An 18028-nucleotide genomic window follows, 5' to 3' on the forward strand; every position below is an offset into this window, starting at 1 on the left:
AAGACCTTACGCAACAAAATTATGGTTTGTCGCCTAAAGAAACCTGGGGCGACGAACCAAATTCGTCTCGCAAACGAACTTTGTTTGAAGAGGGTACTTTGGGTGACGAAATTATGGTTCGTCGCCTAAAGCTACCTTAGGAGACGAACCAAATTTGTCGCCTAAGGGTTTTTATTTATTTTTTTAGACAAAAACTATAATAACATAAAATTTATTAATAAATTTATATTAACACAAAGTAGCAAAAATTTAATATTAAAATTTCATAATTATATCCAAATATTCGTACAAACGATAATTAATGACCATAGTGGTCAATCTATCCTAAGTCGGTAGTGTCATCGACATCCATGTCTGGCGGCGGCTGTTGAATGTTTGGTGGCATCATAAAGCCAGGTATGCACTGGGTCATTTGGCTGAACATCTGCTTCATCTCACTGAACTGTTCCTTGCGTGTCGCTTTCTCTACCTCGTGAGCCGCTTTCTCGGCATTTAGTTGCACTTTAGCGGACAGGTCAGCGACGACTGCAGATGGTTGAGAAGAAGACGAGGAGGCCCTGACATTACGAACTCGACCATATCTCATGCCGCGTATCTCCCTACTGGGCCTAACACCTAGTGAGTCTATCAAAATACAAAGTCCGGCATCGGGATTGGGTACTGGAATCAACTCCGACGGAGTGTCAGGAGGGTGCTAGCTGGCTAAGTCCTTTAAAATGTTATACACAAGTTAGAAATTAGGAAATTAATTATAAATATAAAAATTGTGAAAAAAGTTAAAAAATAAAAAACTAACATGTTTTGCTTTTGCCTCATCACAAACGGGTCGGACATAGACATCCTCAAAAGTGTCGATCTTCTGAAATTGTGAACCCGCCTGAAAAAGAAAATAAAGTTGTCAAAGACTCAAACAATACTAAAGAATATATATGTATTAAATTAAATAATAACGTACCTGACGTCGCGACTCCACCCGGTATGAGATGGGCATCGAACCACCATGATGCTCAAAGCTTGTTGTCGCTTTCTGTTTCCTAACATTGGCGGTCGACTTCTTCTGTTAAATATTAGACAAATTGTAAATGTGTTAGTTCATATACAATAAAGGGATAACAGAAAGAAAATAGTTTTTTGAAACCTTAAAATGATATAACGTACCAAATAGTTCAGGTTCTGAAAATGGGCGCACAAATACTGCTACTAGTCAGTCCACTCTACCATTTCCTCAGGGGGGTTCGCCAATGCCTCATTTACCGACCCCCACGAGATGTAGTGCAAGTGCAGCTCGTACTTCCATTGAGTGTAAGCCTTGGTGAATAAATTGTCCACATATGCAGCTGTGAGGGGATTCGACATCTGGATGTCATAGTTTACCTGACAATGATGTATTAATCTAGCTATACTCACTGAAATAGAGCCCATCATGTCGCTCTTGATCTGAGCAGCAATTTTTTTCCAACTAGGAGCAACCATGGGGTACTCAACACGGACAACCGCCCCGACATCATGCGAGAACATACTATTGACGTACGAGTCGGCCGGTCGTCGGTGTCCAGGATCGCACACTAGTCGAATCCTCTCTTTCGCTGTGCGCATGATCCAAGCCGACTTCCACCCTCTACATACCCCCCTCGTCGTTTTAGTACCTATAAAAGCAAATATAACATATTAATTTCACTGTAATATTAGAACATCTAAATACAATTGAATCTAAACACAATCGATATTAACATTTTTCTTAAGATGCAGAACACGCATTGGATGACGCCGGATCATCTGCAACACCTACCTGACTGTAGTTGGGAGATCGACGAGCCCTCCGTGACACAGGAGCTGACCCAACACTCAAGCTGACCCAATCATCTTCCTCAAAGATAGGTTGACTGTGATCGAACGATGCATGTGGATAAGCATCGTTTATTATACCCATCACTTTGTCATCATCATTACAAACAGATTCAATAGGTTGCATAATTGTCTGAGCATCCGAGGAAGTCGAAGTAGCCACTCTCGGTTCACCATGATGATACCATGTCGTATAATTGTGTAACATCTCATTTTTTACCAAATGAATTTTTACTGCATCCAATGTCTTCCAGAAAGTGTTGTTACAATACCGACACAGACACTTTATATGATTCTGAGCATTGACATGCTTCCTTGCAGCTTCAATAAACGACTTGATCTCATCTAAATATTCATCACTAACACGATTCAGATTATGTATCCATTGCCGATCCATAATGTCTGTTTCCATATTATACAACAATTAGACAAAGATGAGTCACCCTTCTTCGTCTCCTTATGGCTCCGGTAAGGGCCATATCTCATTCAAGAATGCACATTATGTGTCTTAGTTAACGAATCTTACGCACATGTTTCGATTAGGGAAAATTTCGACAACATCTCCCTATGGTTCTCCAAGTACATGACGTAGATATTAAAAATAAATATATAGTATGCACTTGAAGAACATTAGGGAACACCACCAAAAATCCCTTAATCAAAATCACATCACGTGAACCGCTAACTACTACACATAATTGACACTCTCAAATTGTCTATGGGTAATTTGGACAATTCAAAAATCAATATTGGAGCGCAGTCACGTATTGTGTCCACACGCGCTTCCAACAGACTCTTGAATGGGTCTATGGTGTATTCAAGTTGAATATACAAAATTATCCATCGATAACTTCGCACAATTAGTTTAATATATATATCTAAATATATATATAGGGAAAATGCAAAATTGGTTCTGTGTTTTCCCTTGTGATCAATTTTGGTCCTCATGGTTTCAAAATTGTCAATTTTGTCCATGTTTACATATGTAAGCAATTCTAGGACATTTTTAAAAATCTGAAGAGATGGTCCGTGTGTTTACATATGCATTGCATTCTTTGAGTTTGTGACTAGCATTTCCCATCTACAATATTAATTTTCTTTTAGAAGATTTTTTAGCACTCGCCTAATTTGTTCATCTTTTTTTGCAAGCATACCACTGCCATTCCTTGGAGTGATGGTTTTTTACAACAATACCATACCATATAGTATATACATAACAAATTATATGTTTACAGACAAGACCAGGATAAAAATTTGTGCTCATATTCAACGAAACCCTAATGATACAACATCTCACTAATGTATGTTCCTAAAGGAAAGGGGCATAACAACAAAAAGATGCAAATAGGAAAGCACTTTCTTCATCCCTTGACAGTTTGATGCATGGTTTATACCACTCCAACAGATTAGTCTCTCCTCCTCTATTGTGCTTCATCTCCACCTTGATCAGTTTGCTCAGTTTGCTCAGTCTGTGTTGGGTCTGGTACAAGCTGCCCAACCTTGACATACTTTTCTACAAATTTATCTTCCCAGTCCTGTAAAATGTCAAGCTCATCAGGACCCAAACCTTGGATGTTACCTGTTATGTCTTGGGGTTTAAAAGACAGAAGAGCCAACGCTCTGCTAGCATCCCTTCCAGCAAACATTGCATATGGTCCACCTGGACCATAAAAATTCCTGCAACCACAAAACCAAACTTAAAAACACTGGAAATTTTATCAAGTTGACAAGTATTATTAAACAAAAGAGACTATTACACTTGTATTAGTTTTCTTAATACTCCTCATAAATTAAGATATGACTTTTCAATTTTTTACTGGTAAATTAGTACAAATAATGGGCATGTGAGTACCATTTTTTCCTCAATAAAGACCTTTCATTTCATGATGGACATTTGATTTTGTATAAACGGAAAGCGACCAAATTGACGAAATTAGCTTAATTTTCTGAGCAACCAAAGAGAATGAAAATAGTAGTACCTGGAGGAAGAGACGTCGTAGATCTGAGCTCTGATGGCCATGAGAAGAGGCTTATTGGGGTCCGACCCATCATATCCTCTCAATTCTTTCTCCGTCATGTCGCCCACTTGCACCGACTCTCTCGGAGGACTGAAGTACTTGTTCGCCAAACTCGAATTGTTACTGTCAATGATCGCCGCCACCGGAGGAGCCTTGCTCTTGCTCTTGCTGTAATCATCTTCGGGACCCACAAACATGCCGCTGACCATTCTGTAAACCACCACCGCCATTCCGCCGATTGTGAAGAACGCCGCCGGTGAAAGCCCCGTGTACCCCCTAATCATCTCCATCAATTCCTCGTATATTCCCATTTTTTGTCTTCTTCTTGTAATTAATCTCTTTTCCGACTCTTGTAATCTTGCATTCTTATTCCGTTGCCTCAGCTTTCTTCAACTAAGTTTTTTCATATACAATGATAGTCCAACCACACCTACTACCATTTTCACGCTCACCTACCCTCCTCCCTGGTTGTTTTGTTTTTTTTGTTTTTTTATTTTTTTCAATGGTGTGCATTGGAATAGGGCTCACCAAAAAGCCCAAGGCCGGAAGCCCACCCGAAGCCTGCCCAGCCCATTAGGCCCGAAGTCCGATTTGGCCCGAAATTTGGGTCGGTCCGGCCCGGCCTGAAAGTCTCTTGGGTTGGGCTTGGGCCATCCACTTGAAGCCTATGGGCTGCCCGAAGCCCGGCCTGTTTAGGCTCGCCTAAAGCCCGACCCAAATCCCAATTTGGGAATTATAATATATTTAATAGATTTTTCGTTTGTTTACTATAATAAATTATTAAAATGCTTATTAAGTTATTATATAATACTATAATGTTAGTAAATAGAATAGTGTAAATTATGTAATACCATAAATAATAAAGTAATAAACTTTTAAAATTATATACAACATACAACTATAATAAAAAATGTATATGTGTATATACAACTATAATTAAAGTTATTAAACCACGATCGTCAATTCATTAATTCAACAATCTGAACCGTTCATTTTCTATTTTCATAGTCAAAGATCATCCTTACAAAAAATCGGCTAAATCAGAATTCATCTATCCATTCGATTATCATTAGAAAAACCACGATCGTTCATTAATTTGACCACCGTTACGTCACTTTTACATTTCCAATTCTAATTTTTTGCAAAAATTCTCTTTGAGTGAGGAACTAAAACTTGAACGGTTCGGATCGTTGAAAACACAATCGATATGTGAGCTTTTACATATAAATACACTTGAAGAGTATAATTCTAATAACTTTCCCGTTGAAACCTTATTGTTTCCATAATTATGAAGACCACAACGTGATTTCAACAATCTGACCCGTTCATTTTCTATGTTCATAGTCAAAGATCATCTGTACAAAAAATCGGCTAAATCGAAATTCATCTACCCATTCGATCATCATTAGAAAAACCACGATCGTTCATTAATTCGACCACCATTATGTCACTTTTACATCTCCGATTGAGCTAATTTTTTGCACGAATTATCTTTGATTGAGGAACTAAAATTTGAACGGTTCGGATCGTTGACAACACAATTGCATCGTTTGTTTATAAAAATATGTAATAAAATATATAATAAAACATATGTACATTTATGTTTTATTATAGTTGTAATGTTGTATATACTTTTAACAGTTTATTATTTATGGTATTGCACTATTACTAATATAATAGTATTATATAATAGCTTAATAAACATATTAATAATTTATTGAAGTAAATAAACGAAAAAGTTATTAAATATGTTATGATTCACAAACTCGACAAATAAACTAGTTAGCTCAGTTGGTTGAGAGTTAAAGCTTGTTGTGTGAGGTCTCATGTTCAAATCACAACATAGCCAAAATCCTATATTTTTTTTTTGAAGATATATATGTGTCTAAACAGGCTTTGGGCCGCCCGTTCGGGCCTAGCCTGACCCGGCCCTCCAAGCCCGCAAGCCAAAGCCTGATGGGCGGGCCTTGGACTTGTGTATTATAGCCCAAGCCTGGCCCGGCCCATTGCCGACCCCTACATTGGAAGATGATAAATTCTATTCATAAGTCTTTAAATTGCACATATATCCTTTATTTTAAAAATTTCTAAACTCTACCACACCCAAAAAAAATTGGATACTTTTACATTTTACAATTTGTATTGCATATTACAACATTTTGTAGTTACCTGATATATTTTCAATAAAACATATTAACTTTAAATTTTCAATCAATAAACTCCTTAAAACATACTTAGGTCAATCTCAGTGATTAGTTAGAACTATAGTCATTATATAGGTCGTCATATGTGTTGAAGCTGCAGTGGTGCATTGGTTTATATTCAGGAGCGGAGCTACATGTGGGCCTAAGGTGGCTCCAGCCCCCAACCCACATGTAGCTCTATACCTATTAAAAAAAAAACATATTTATGGTTTTTCTAAAAATTTTATAGTGGCCCCCCCCGGAGCGGATCCAGGGTGGGGTCAATTGACCCCATGAATCTATAAATGCTGGGCTTGAGGAAAAATTTTGACCCCATGAAGCTTGAGTCTTGGTGGTAGTTGCAAGGAAAAGGTTGCAGGCAAAGTGTTTGTGTTTATGTCTGAAAGAAAAAAAAAAAAAAAAAAGACTAGAGAATGGAGGAAGAAATGGTGACTCACGTGATCTGCATATAAATTTTTTTTTTTTTGGAATTCTTAACTTGCCAAACGATGTTGTTTTGGTAAGTTAATTAAAAAAAAAAACTGAGTAGAAGAGAGACCCGACCAAGAAGGCTGAAACGAAGCCTGAACCCTAAAGGCGACGCCCAGACTCAAAATAAGTATTTGTGAGCTTCTTAATCTTGACCCCATAACGATTGCTTCTGCCCCTGGTTATATTATTGTACCTAATTAAATTAAACTTAATTTAGATTAAGTAATGGTTAACTTATAATTTATAACTTCAATATTTATGAAAATTATATCATTGTATTTATTTTAATGAGATCTTCAATATAAGGTCAACATTGAACATATTTGACTATTTTCTTTTATTATCCAAATTATAATTTCTCTATTTTCTTCTACCAAATTTTCTTTCAACTTGTTTGGTATTTTTCCCTTTCGGATTGCCCGTGGATGAAAACAAACCAAAAAAATCTATAACAATTTAGTGTGAAAAGCACCATGTTTATTAGCTCAATTGAAAATAATTTACCTTCCTTTATTAACTGAGTTGAGAACCTTGGGAGCCAATTTGTCAATGCACAACTCAAGAGTATTATTAGCTAGTTTTCAAGTGAGGCCTATGCTAATTAATCAAGTACGGGCAGATTACTCAATGCGAGAGGAGGGAGCATTAGTCTTTGGAAATAGATTATGTGTACCTAATAACGAAGCTTTGAAAAAAGAAATTATTGAGAAGGCTCACAATTCAGCTTATGCTATGCATCTGGGTAGTACTAAAATGCATCGTACATTACGAGAGCATTACTGGTGGCAACGTATGAAAAGGGAAATAGCAGAATTTCTTTTGAAATTTGCCAGCAAGTAAAGTTTGATCATCAAAAGCCTTCAGGTCCTTCGGAACCACTTCCTATTTCTTAATGAAAATTAAAGCATATAAGACTATAAGTAGTCATGGCGGCATTTGGGTAGTTGTAGACCGACGGACCAAGTCAGCGCATATTTTATCTGTTAAATCAACCTACTTAATGGAGAAATTAACCAAGATTTATGTGGATGAAATTGTAAGGTTACATAGTTTTGGCCTAGTTTGTAGCGAGAAATAGGTACTAAATTACATTTTAGCACTACCTTATCCTCAGACAGATGGACAGTTTGAGAGAACTATTCAAACGCTGGAGGACGTGTCACATGCATGTGTCATGCAATTCAAAGGAAATTGGGATACTCATTTACCACTGATGGAACTTGCATATAATAATAGCTATCATGCAAGTAATGGGATGACCCCATTTGGTGCATTATATGGTCGGAAGTGCAGAACTCCAGTGTTGGGATGAAGTGGGTGATGAAAAAATTTGGGGCCAGAGCTTGTGCAATCAACAGCTGAAAAAATGAACCTTCAGAATGTATGCTGAAAATATGAGAAATTGATTGAAGCAAACCCAAACCACTTCTACTTTACATAACAAATCTATTCCACAACCCGTAGGTAACAACTGCACCATCTCCTTTGTATGGGACTTCTACATTGGGCTCTTGCTCTTGTAAGTTGTAATTGTACAGCTTCCGTTGAGGTTTAGACCATTGAATCAACATATGGAAGCCCTACATCAATACGAAGAGGTTGTCATCTTTTAAGGGAGTTGAAAGCAATGAGTTATTGAATGAATTTCTTGATATGTACATTTTTTAGTGGTTTCTTAAGATGGAAAGGTGTATGGATATCATATGCTATGCAATATGCTGGGAAGTGGAAAAGCTATTGTTGAATTGCAAGGCGCAACCAGAAAGGAGTCCTACTTCCAGAGTAGATAAGCTTTAAGTAAATAATCCTCTTCCATCCATCATTTAAAAACACCAATAATATCTAGGGACAATTTTTACAATATTTAAAGTTTAAAGTAAAATAGAAGCTGAGAAAAAGTGAACCCTGTTAAGAGCTGAAATGTCTGAATGTTACTTCAAAACGACAGCAGCATTTCTCAGAGCCAGATATCTTTGAACATGTTCATTCGGAAGTGATCTTATGAGCTTGAAGATATCAGCATTGGCATAGCGGAGGTTTGTCCTCGGATCATAGTAAGGTGCCTGCACGGTGCACAGAAGCATTATTCTCCACTGTGAAGATGAAAAAAAGGAGATATGGGCATTAATTGATTCAACATTTTTTTTAAGATCAATAGGAATCATTCACTTTGTCATCATATAGAAATTCTTCTTAGAAACATTAATCATACCAATATGCCAGGAAACACAACAACAGACAACATACGGCTCAAGCTAAACTCATCAAAGTTCGATCAGCAATCTATAAAGCTGAGGACAAGTACAGGCACTGATCGAGCAGGATTCTTAACAATTCAAGTTCAGGCAAAATTTCTCAGTTACATTAGGTAGGATTGATGGATGTACCAAGAGATTTCCTTCATTCGTAAGATGTTCTGTGTGAGAGCAGCCTTGTAATTGATTTTTTACAGCAAAAAGACTAATATTATTTCTTTATTGGACAATGTTTATATTTCTTATATTGTACAATAGATATTGACGGTTGATGAGAATTATATGACTTACATGTAAATCCTCATATGGTTCATCAAAACAATCCTATTTGTTCTACCTCCATGACTTGCTTGGCTAAATTTTAGCTATATGAAGCATCTCCTATTTGTTGTTCAAAACAATCATAGTCCCTACTAATTTTTCTACTTTTAGAATAATTTTTTCTTCAATAGTAACGAGCAGTGTAGATAATAATGTTGTTCCTGCCTAACATGACCCAGAAACGTTCCATTGTATTCCACAGCTAATTGGCCTCATTATGCCAAAAATGTTATCGCTATTTAATAGAACACAATCTGTTTCTTTATTAGTTTTAAAATTGAAAGTTCAATGGATTTTCATTAAACTTGGGCCATTTAATTTTATAATTAGTTGATACTCATCAACAGGCCAGATTGCCTCCTGAACAAGCTTAGCCCAGAAAATCCTGCCTTGATTCTGAAACAAGCTTGAATGACCTAACACTGGACTCAACCTAAAGAACAGACTCTGAGCGCAGCAACACAATCTTCCTTGATATTTCATTTTAAAATAATCCAATTACATACTGTGATCACTGTGGAAATGTTACAGACTGTAATCACGGTGGAAATGTAGATAGAAATTTAGTTAGAAATATTGATCTGATAAGAACTCTATTGGTTGCTGTGATGTTTCTTAAAGATTTAAATTTATTATGGGAAGAAGAATTCATTAGATTTCAGAATTTTATTCAAAGAGACAAGGCAGCATAGAGAGAAAAAATTGGTAGAGCTAGCAGGGTGTCTTTAAGAATGTCATAGGCTGGAAATTCATGTGGTTAACTTAAAACAACATAGCTAGAGAGAATGAAAGAAAAGGGTTGTTAGGAAACTTAGCCATTGAATGAAACTCATGTGAATATATGAAATTTAAGAGACAAGGCAGCATAGAGAGAAAAAATTGGTAGAGCTAGCAGGGTGTCTTTAAGAATGTCATAGGCTGGAAATTCATGTGGACAACTTAAAACAATATAGCTAGAGAGAATGAAAGAAAAGGGTTGTTAGGAAACTTAGCCATTGAATGAAACTCATGTGAATATATGAAATTTAAGATAAACAGATAAATGATCCACCCACACCCTTAGTAGTTAAATCGAATTAGATAATCATGCAGACCAATATCCATATCTAGGAAAGTTTCACAATGTCAATACCTCAAATCCTGTTATATCACAAATTCTCTTGCATGGATGCATAGAGGGTGGCGACTCTATATTAACATCTGCAAAACATGGGACAATCAAAAATTATATTACCGGAAAGCAAACTATATAACAAAATTTAAAAAGAAAAAAAAAATGAGATAGAACGCTTGCAACTGATATGCTTAAAATACGAGCTAACTATTTTTTTCTGTACAAGTGAAGCAATTCATATACACTATAGTAACACTTACAATTGGGTTTTCAATTTGATTAAAAATTAGTCTAAGGGGTAAAAAGTGAAGTCTAAAAATTAACTATAACTTACAATTTTTTGATAAGAACTATAACTTACAATTGGGTTCTTCAGGAGGGTAATTCTGGTAATTCTCGGCCTGAATGATCTGCTTTTGATTGGCCTTTTGGTACTTCCAATGCCTCCCTCTTGATTGGCCTTTTGGTACTTCTCGTACATCTGAATGCGCTTGAAGCTCAAGTGTGTTGGCAACACCAGCTCTGCTTGAACCACCTCTGGCTCCATATTTTCCTTGTAAACATGAATATGAAACTAGTTTTAATTTCAAAGCTGATTGCAAAATTATTCAATCATAACCCCCAAATTAATGAACCACCTCTCTAGCTCGGGACCAATCAATCAATAATGGGTTGAGATGGATCGGTCAATTAGCTGAGTTAACTCATCCAAGTTAACCAAGCCAACTCACTAGCCCCAAATTAAAGATCTGAAATGAATGTTATCTTCTTCTACGACACTAACTGAATGAACCCATTTTAGGTTTGAGGAACAGCATCAAAGGAAGCACAGGAATCTATGCAATTCTAACAAAGGAAGGAGAAGAGGATTACTTACTGAAAGTGCCACTGCCCAGTAAATTAAGCACTTAGGTTAGTTCACGGTGACCACAGCGGCAGCTCCAAAAGCGACACTGGTGGAGTTTGATTTGTTATGGCCAATGCGAAAGCAAACATCTATGCAAGATGAGCCCAAGCTGTATTAAGCATTCAAACAGTGGAGAATTACCTTCAAGAATGATAAACACAGTGGCCAAAATTAAATAATAAATAAATTATCATCCATCAGAATTGGAAATTTGGTGAGGATGATTGGAAAACACGGGTATCATTTTTGGAAAATAGATTCAAACTATGCATAACTTTTGAAAACGTCTCACATACGTTTCCACCGTATTTGGAAAAACATGAGATACAGATAGAAAACATAGAAGTAGGACCTCGTTTGGTATCCTATTTAAAAAATATTTTCAAAAATTAGGATCCATTCTAAAAACTTGAGTTTTGAAATATAGTTTTTAAAATCTGAAAACTTGTTTTGTATAAAATTTGAAAACACTTTTTAAATTTAAAAGCCGAATGACACAAATGACATCCAGACTTTGAGGCTTGTGCGCAAATGTCATCCAATTTTTCAATTGCGACAATTTGCTATCCAATCTTTCAGAATTGTGCAAATTTGCCATCTACCATCATAATTTCTATTAAATTAGAATGTTCTGTTAAATCTGAATTTTAAATAAATTTTTTATTTAAATATAATTAAAAATCAAATTTAAAAATACAAAAAAAAATCACCACTACCCTCACCGAGCGCACCCACCCAGCCACGAAACCTCCATCATTTCCAGAGATCTTGCAACTCACACAAACTTCCTCCTCAACCCCACCTCCACTCCACCACCAAACCCAACAACTTAATCTCCAAAAAAATCTATTCTTTCATTCATAAGGCTTTAATTTTAACCCTCTCATTTTCAAACCCCTCTCAGATCCTCTCTCCCATTTCTTCATCACTCCCATATCTCCACATAAAACTAGTTTGTGTTGGGGTTGCTACTATTTATTTGTGCAGAAAAGAGAAAAGAGGAGGTGAATTTTTAGAAGAGAAAGAAAGAGAGAAAGAGAAAGAGAGGGAGAGAAGGGAGGGGCTGGTCGGGAGGGAGAGAGGTGGAACGAGGTGGTCGAAGTGAGGGACCGTCAGCGGTGGTGGAGGGAGGGGCGCCGGTGGATTGCTGCTGTATTTTTTTGGCAGAAAGGGGAGAAGAGAGAAAGAAAGAGGAGCTGTGGGGCTGCCATGGCAATCTGGGAAGAAGAGGGAGGTGTTGGGTTTTAGAATTTTTTTTTAATAAAATAAAATGATAAAAAAAAAGTAAAGAAATTGTATTTGAATGTGCGGTAAAAAAAAGTGTGTAATGATTGCGGATTAAAAAGTTTAAAAAATGACACATGTCATTATCTCATTTGTCCACATACATTTTAAATACAATTGACCATAAAAAGACTAAAATGTCCTTTTAAAAATAGGTCACATGTGACCATTTTTTAACAAAAATTTTGACAGAATCAAACGGAGATTATACATTACAAAACTTTTTAAATTCAGATGCCACATTGAATTAATTTTTTTGTTAAGTGATGAAGTGAAAAATGAATCAAAATTCAAGTAGATAAAGTGATAAAAAACCTAAAAATTATTTTTAAGTTGTATTATTATATTTACCTGCTGCTAATCAATCTCCAATCCAATTTTCATATTTTAGGGAACTTGGAGATACAATGCTGTCTTCTTGACACCAGGCCAGCATCCCAGTGACAGGAAGTTCTCCATTACTGAATAAAACTCTACTACATTACATATACTTTGCAACCAGCTGGCTGGTCTTATTATTTTCCTTTTGGAATACTTAAATGTTTTTGAATAATGCAGCACAAAGGCTATAAGAAAACAAGAGCAGGAATGCTGAAAAAGAACGTTGATGGGTCAAAGCGCCTTGGTACTCGACATCTTTGGATTAAGGGAGGGTTGGGTGGGCTTCGATTCCACTTCAGCTACGGATTCTGCTTCAGCATCAGGTTCGGCTTCCGCTTCAGCATCAGGTTCGGCTTCCGCTTCAGCTTCAGATTCCGATTCAGATTCAGATTCCGATTCAGCTTCAGATTCCGATTCAGATTCAGATTCCGATTCAGCTTCAGATTCCACTTCAGCTTCAGATTCCGCTTCAGTTTCAGATTCTGATTCAGCTTCAGATTCCGATTCAGCTTCAGCTTCAGCTTCAGATTCTGCTTCAGTTTCAGATTCCGCTTCAGATTCAGATTCAATGCAAGGGAGATTTCCTTCTTCAATGATATGGTACACTGTATAAACGAGACCAAAATTCTTAACAGCCTGCATGGCCTCTCTAAATCCTTGGCCATAAATTTCATCTTTTCTATTCTCAATCAATCCTATGTAATAGTCATTCAAAGATTTTCTAAATTCAGCCTGCTTCTTGAGGGTTTCGGATGAGGAGTCAACAACAATACTAGAACAAAACGATTTCATCCATATGTATTTAATTACTTCGCAAATACCTTCTTCAACCCTTCTTTCCAATATTTGACAACCTATATAATAGGCACACAAAAAACACCAATCAGTAAGGAAAAAATAAAGAAATTTAAACATAGGGGAGAGAGATAGAGAGAGAGAGTAAGAGAGAATATTATGGAGCCTAGCTAGTAAACATATAAATGGACCAGATTTCAATTCAATAATCCGATTACAATCCAAATAGCATAATCCATTAGATGATCCAGTTACATTCCATGGTCCGAATCGGATAGTTGGATTATAAATGGATTTGGATTCAAACTAAAATTTAAGCTAATCCGATCTGTTTATATTCAAACCTTTAATTCCGTTAAACCATGCATGCATCACCTCATGAGCCAAGGTTCCACCCATCAACACACTGTATGGAAGCAGATAAAACTTTAGAGTCTAACAAATAACATAATAAAGTATAGTTGTTAAATTGAAGAAATAAAAATTCTAATGAGTCTATATATGGATTTTTTGTACGGGTGAAAATACATGCATGCTTAACCTTGTGAACTTTCATATATGATATACCTAACAAACTAAATAATTAATACACCAAGTAGCTATTTGTTTATTGGTATTTTTCTTCACTTTATTAGAAAAGACCCCAAGTTCAAATCCCCTTCCCAAATTTATAAAAATAATATAACAAAAATAACTAAAACCAAATGAAGCAAAAATGTTAAAAGTTGAAAAAATAAATACAAATATATAAACTAAAACCTCACTGTGAACTAAAAGTTCTAAAACCCTTGGCTATAAAGAAGAGCATCAGATATTTATTTAGGTTTGGAACCATCGCTATTTTCCCCTTTCAAACAAATAGAAACGATTGAAGTATTTCCATTTGGAATCATCTTAGGTCTAATTCACATTTCTTTGGGTGGATTATTCGAAGTTAATATGAAGTAATAAGACAGTAAAAAATAAAGAGATTCCCAATTCACAAATAAATTTTAATCCTTAGACATGGATTATATATATCCCAGACCCTCTGCAGCATCTCTCTCTTCCTCTCTCTTTCTCTCTCACTCTCTCTCCCTCCTCCTAATTTGAGGGCTTTGCTGCTCAAATTAGTGTGAAAGGGGGAATGCTAGCTACCTTCCTCTCCGACCTTCTCTCTTATTGCTCTCATTCTACAATGTAGTTTAATGATCTGAACCGTTCATTTTTTAGATCACACTTTAATAATCATCTCTGCAAAAATCCAACAAAATCGAAAATTGTTTGGTTATGTAACTGTTATCAAATAAACAGACTGTGAGTCTAACCGTTGCCAAATCCGTATGATAATTATTTTCAATTTTGTTGATTTTTTTGCAGAGATGATCGTTAAAGGGTTATCTAAAAAATAAACGGTGTCGATTATGAGATTAAACGGCAGAATGATCAAAATACAAGAGAAAGATCTGGCAGCAAAGTCACAGATCTATATGCAAATAAACAAACTTAATAAACTATATATGCAAATGAATCAGGGAATTTAATGCAATGAAGAATGATGCAGAAGTTTGATAAAAGAAGATGTAAGGTCAGATATATACTCCGGTAGTCCAAACAAAAGCAAAATTTGTATAGGTTTGCCTTGGCAAGTTGATATCTCCACCTCAATATTTTCTCCATTTTTTGTACATTTTTCAATCTGTTACAAACCAGAGAAGAAAGGTTTTATAGCACAAATAGAACTACATATAAGAAATTTTAACGCACAAAATTCCCAATTGTTGTTAATTTAAATTTAGGGCTAGATATTTTAGTAAAAAAAAAATAATTAATTACTAACAAAACACTTACCCTCTCGATAGGACATGCACTTAGCACGGTAGAACCAGCAATCGAACCCTTACAATAAATTGGGAAAAAAAATGCAATTAATGAACTTTTTAATAAAATGAAAACCATATCAAAAATGGCATGGCGAATCAATTAGCTCAATATTTTCATTAATACATTAATTTGAAGTTTGTAGCTACTTACTTTCGTAGAACAATTAGCATTCAATCTGTTCATCTCATTTTTGTCAACAAATAAGATAGGAATGTCTTCATCCACCATGAAATTTAAAAGTTTACATAATTGATATACTTTTTTAATAAGTGGTTTGCACTGCTCTGGATCAATGATAGCAATAGAATAACAATCTAAGCAAAGTTTTCGGCCATCACTAAGGTTCACATATTCCACTTCTTCCTGCATGTAGGCAAATCAAAGTTCCAACCTCAATGAAACAAAATTAAAAAAAAAAAATTGTTTATTTTTGTTGAGCCAACTTTGGGGAGTAAAATATCTTTCCACAAACCTTATTTTCGGGTGATATCTTTCCACAAACCTTACTTCTATGACAAGTACTACACCTCGGAGTCTCATACGCCAGTTGCATCCTGAGTTGAACAAAATGGAGCGGAACCAAGAGAGAGAACCAAACAGCCAAGAGGATCGAAGAAGTGGAGAAAAACCTTTACAAAAAGAGAGAACGTGAAAGTCATCCAAACCATATTCAAAACTCAAATTAACTTAAAAATCTCTAACAATGTCCCTAAATTAAATGACATTAAATAAGTAAATTTAAGAAAAGATCACGTCCAGCAGATAAAATCCCCAACAATAACGCAAAAGGATTTCAGTAAAAAAATGAAAAATCCACAGATCCAGACTATCCAAATTACCCATTACTAATTGAAAGGAAATAAGATGTATACAATATAATATCATACATTTATATACAATGTATTATATGATTTTGTAGTGATATATACACAAACAAGAAATATAAATATTAGCTTATGTAGATGTAAAATATAATAATAAATGGTCTTTTATGTAGCTTAAGTTTCAAAACAAACCACAACCCAAAACACAATACCAACTACCCTAACGTACCTTGTGATCGTTCCCATTCCACATACCAACTAGACCCATGACCTATGTAACATTGTTTACACTTTACAAGCATAAGTCCATGTAAGATATCATAATTCCTCAACGAGGGTGTCGAAAAAAAAGAGGTGTGAACTGTGGGAACAGACAAATTTCAGTTTAACCTACGAGAAGATGAAACATGGAAAAACAGCACGGCAACATTTCTTCAACCTCTAAACCCCACACAAATTAAGCCATTATTATCTTTGCTAGATATTTTCAGTTTCAGGACCCCTACTTTGAATTCAACTCAATTCTTAAGTGTTTGTTTTTAGTGATTCTTGACCTTATGGAAAGAGGACAAAGCCCTCTACAATTACATGTCAACCATACATACAAAGGTCAAGTGTGATGAATGTTGAAACTATGCAAAGTTACTGTTCCATCCTATTACTTGAAAAGACCCACAATCCTATGTAATTATTTTTGAGGTTTATTGTCTGATAATCACAAGAAAGTGACGATTTTTATTAGTTCTATGCTAAAAAAGATGTAGAAACCATACTTAATTAATAAAAGTATGTAAGAATATCTATGCAAAAATATAAAATTTTACTCACAAAAGACCCAAGTCTTGATTTTTTACTTCTTTTGGCCTGAATGGGGATGGTTAGGTATTTGGTGTGTTATTTCTATGGGTCAAGCAGCAACAATACAAAAACGGAGGACGATGCAAGACGTGACGGAGGCGAGATTGATAGAGAGATAGAGAGAGAGGCGAGATCGCGTTGCCGGCGAGAGAGAAGTCTACACAGAGGCGAGAGATATCTGAGTGGAGTGAGAGACAGGCGGATCTGAAGTAAAGAAGCACAGAGGAGATAGACCTGGTGCGGGGAGATAGGGTCACGTGCACAAGTTGCCCTTAGCAATTTTATGGCATGTATATAATCGAAACCAAAATAAGGAATTCATTCCGATTAGGAGTAATTACTAATCATATAAAAATAAAAAGATACCCACATGATATTAAAAATTTAATTTTTTATTTTAGAAGAATTGGATTTTTGAGTAGAAATGATATTTTGATTGTTGGAGAAACAACCCATCAGGAGTTCTTTTTTTTTTTATTATTATTATATCCTCACATTATTTTTACAATTTCAAATTTACTCATTCACTATTATATAAAATAATTTATTTAGAAAAGGTATTTTAATAATCAAATTGATTTCAATTCTGATTCAAGTAAATTAGTAAACAGCTTATATGAAATCAGTATCATTCCTATTATGATTCTAAATAATTTAGTAAACAGCTTCAATGAGGTTTCAGATTCTGACTCCTCCTCAATTTAATTTCTTCTATCCTGATTACGTATTAGTAAACATGTCTTCATGAAATTAAAAAGTTCAAAAAATTTTAGCAAAATAGGTAACATTTGTTGACTGTACAGCTGTCAAGCTTGATTAGTAGCTTAGTGTAAGACCCTTACAAGTCTTGGCATGGGCGGTTGCCTTGAACCATTCCAAGGTGTGAGC

At 35.5% G+C, this 18028-nt stretch overlaps 2 protein-coding genes and 1 pseudogene across 3 annotated transcripts; all 3 read right to left on the reverse strand.

Moving 5' to 3' along the window:
• Positions 1-3092: 3092 nt before the first annotated feature.
• On the reverse strand, positions 3093-4338 carry LOC147282770 (membrane steroid-binding protein 2-like). The gene is made up of 2 exons (XM_086248017.1): positions 3825-4338; positions 3093-3522 (listed from the first exon to the last, which is right to left on the reverse strand). Exons 1-2 carry the CDS (start codon positions 4172-4174, stop codon positions 3267-3269), a joined length of 606 nt encoding a protein of 201 aa, XP_086104143.1. The 5' UTR covers positions 4175-4338; the 3' UTR covers positions 3093-3266.
• Positions 4339-8139: 3801 nt separating this feature from the next.
• Positions 8140-10775, reverse strand: LOC147282771 (protein EIN6 ENHANCER-like; annotated as a pseudogene). The gene is made up of 3 exons (XR_015122996.1): positions 10590-10775; positions 10247-10314; positions 8140-8601 (listed from the first exon to the last, which is right to left on the reverse strand). The product of XR_015122996.1 is annotated as a protein EIN6 ENHANCER-like (transcript).
• Positions 10776-12826: 2051 nt separating this feature from the next.
• On the reverse strand, positions 12827-16011 carry LOC147282772 (protein DA1-like). Its single transcript, XM_086248274.1, has 6 exons — positions 15931-16011; positions 15609-15821; positions 15426-15473; positions 15176-15273; positions 13940-14001; positions 12827-13654 (listed from the first exon to the last, which is right to left on the reverse strand). Exons 1-6 carry the CDS (start codon positions 16009-16011, stop codon positions 13032-13034), a joined length of 1125 nt encoding a protein of 374 aa, XP_086104400.1. The 3' UTR covers positions 12827-13031.
• Between the last annotated feature and the right edge of the window lie 2017 nt (positions 16012-18028).

Source organism: Dryas octopetala, chromosome 6 (genome assembly GCF_963921425.1).
Source record: "Dryas octopetala chromosome 6, drDryOcto1.1, whole genome shotgun sequence".
Lineage (NCBI taxonomy): Eukaryota > Viridiplantae > Streptophyta > Magnoliopsida > Rosales > Rosaceae > Dryas > Dryas octopetala.

Bases quoted from the DNA above. Each gene is read 5' to 3' on its own strand.
- LOC147282770 (XM_086248017.1), bottom strand. From the start codon at position 4,174: ATGGGAATATACGAGGAATTGATGGAGATGATTAGGGGGTACACGGGG. The intron at 3,523-3,824 runs GTACTACTATTT...TTGTGGTTGCAG, and splicing joins TACGACGTCTCTTCCTCCAG to GAATTTTTATGGTCCAGGTG.
- LOC147282772 (XM_086248274.1), bottom strand. From the start codon at position 16,011: ATGCAACTGGCGTATGAGACTCCGAGGTGTAGTACTTGTCATAGAAGT. The intron at 14,002-15,175 runs GTATATATCTGA...GCTTCCATACAG, and splicing joins CTTTTGTTTGGACTACCGGA to TGTGTTGATGGGTGGAACCT. The intron at 13,655-13,939 runs GTTTGAATATAA...CCTATTATATAG, and splicing joins ATGGTTTAACGGAATTAAAG to GTTGTCAAATATTGGAAAGA.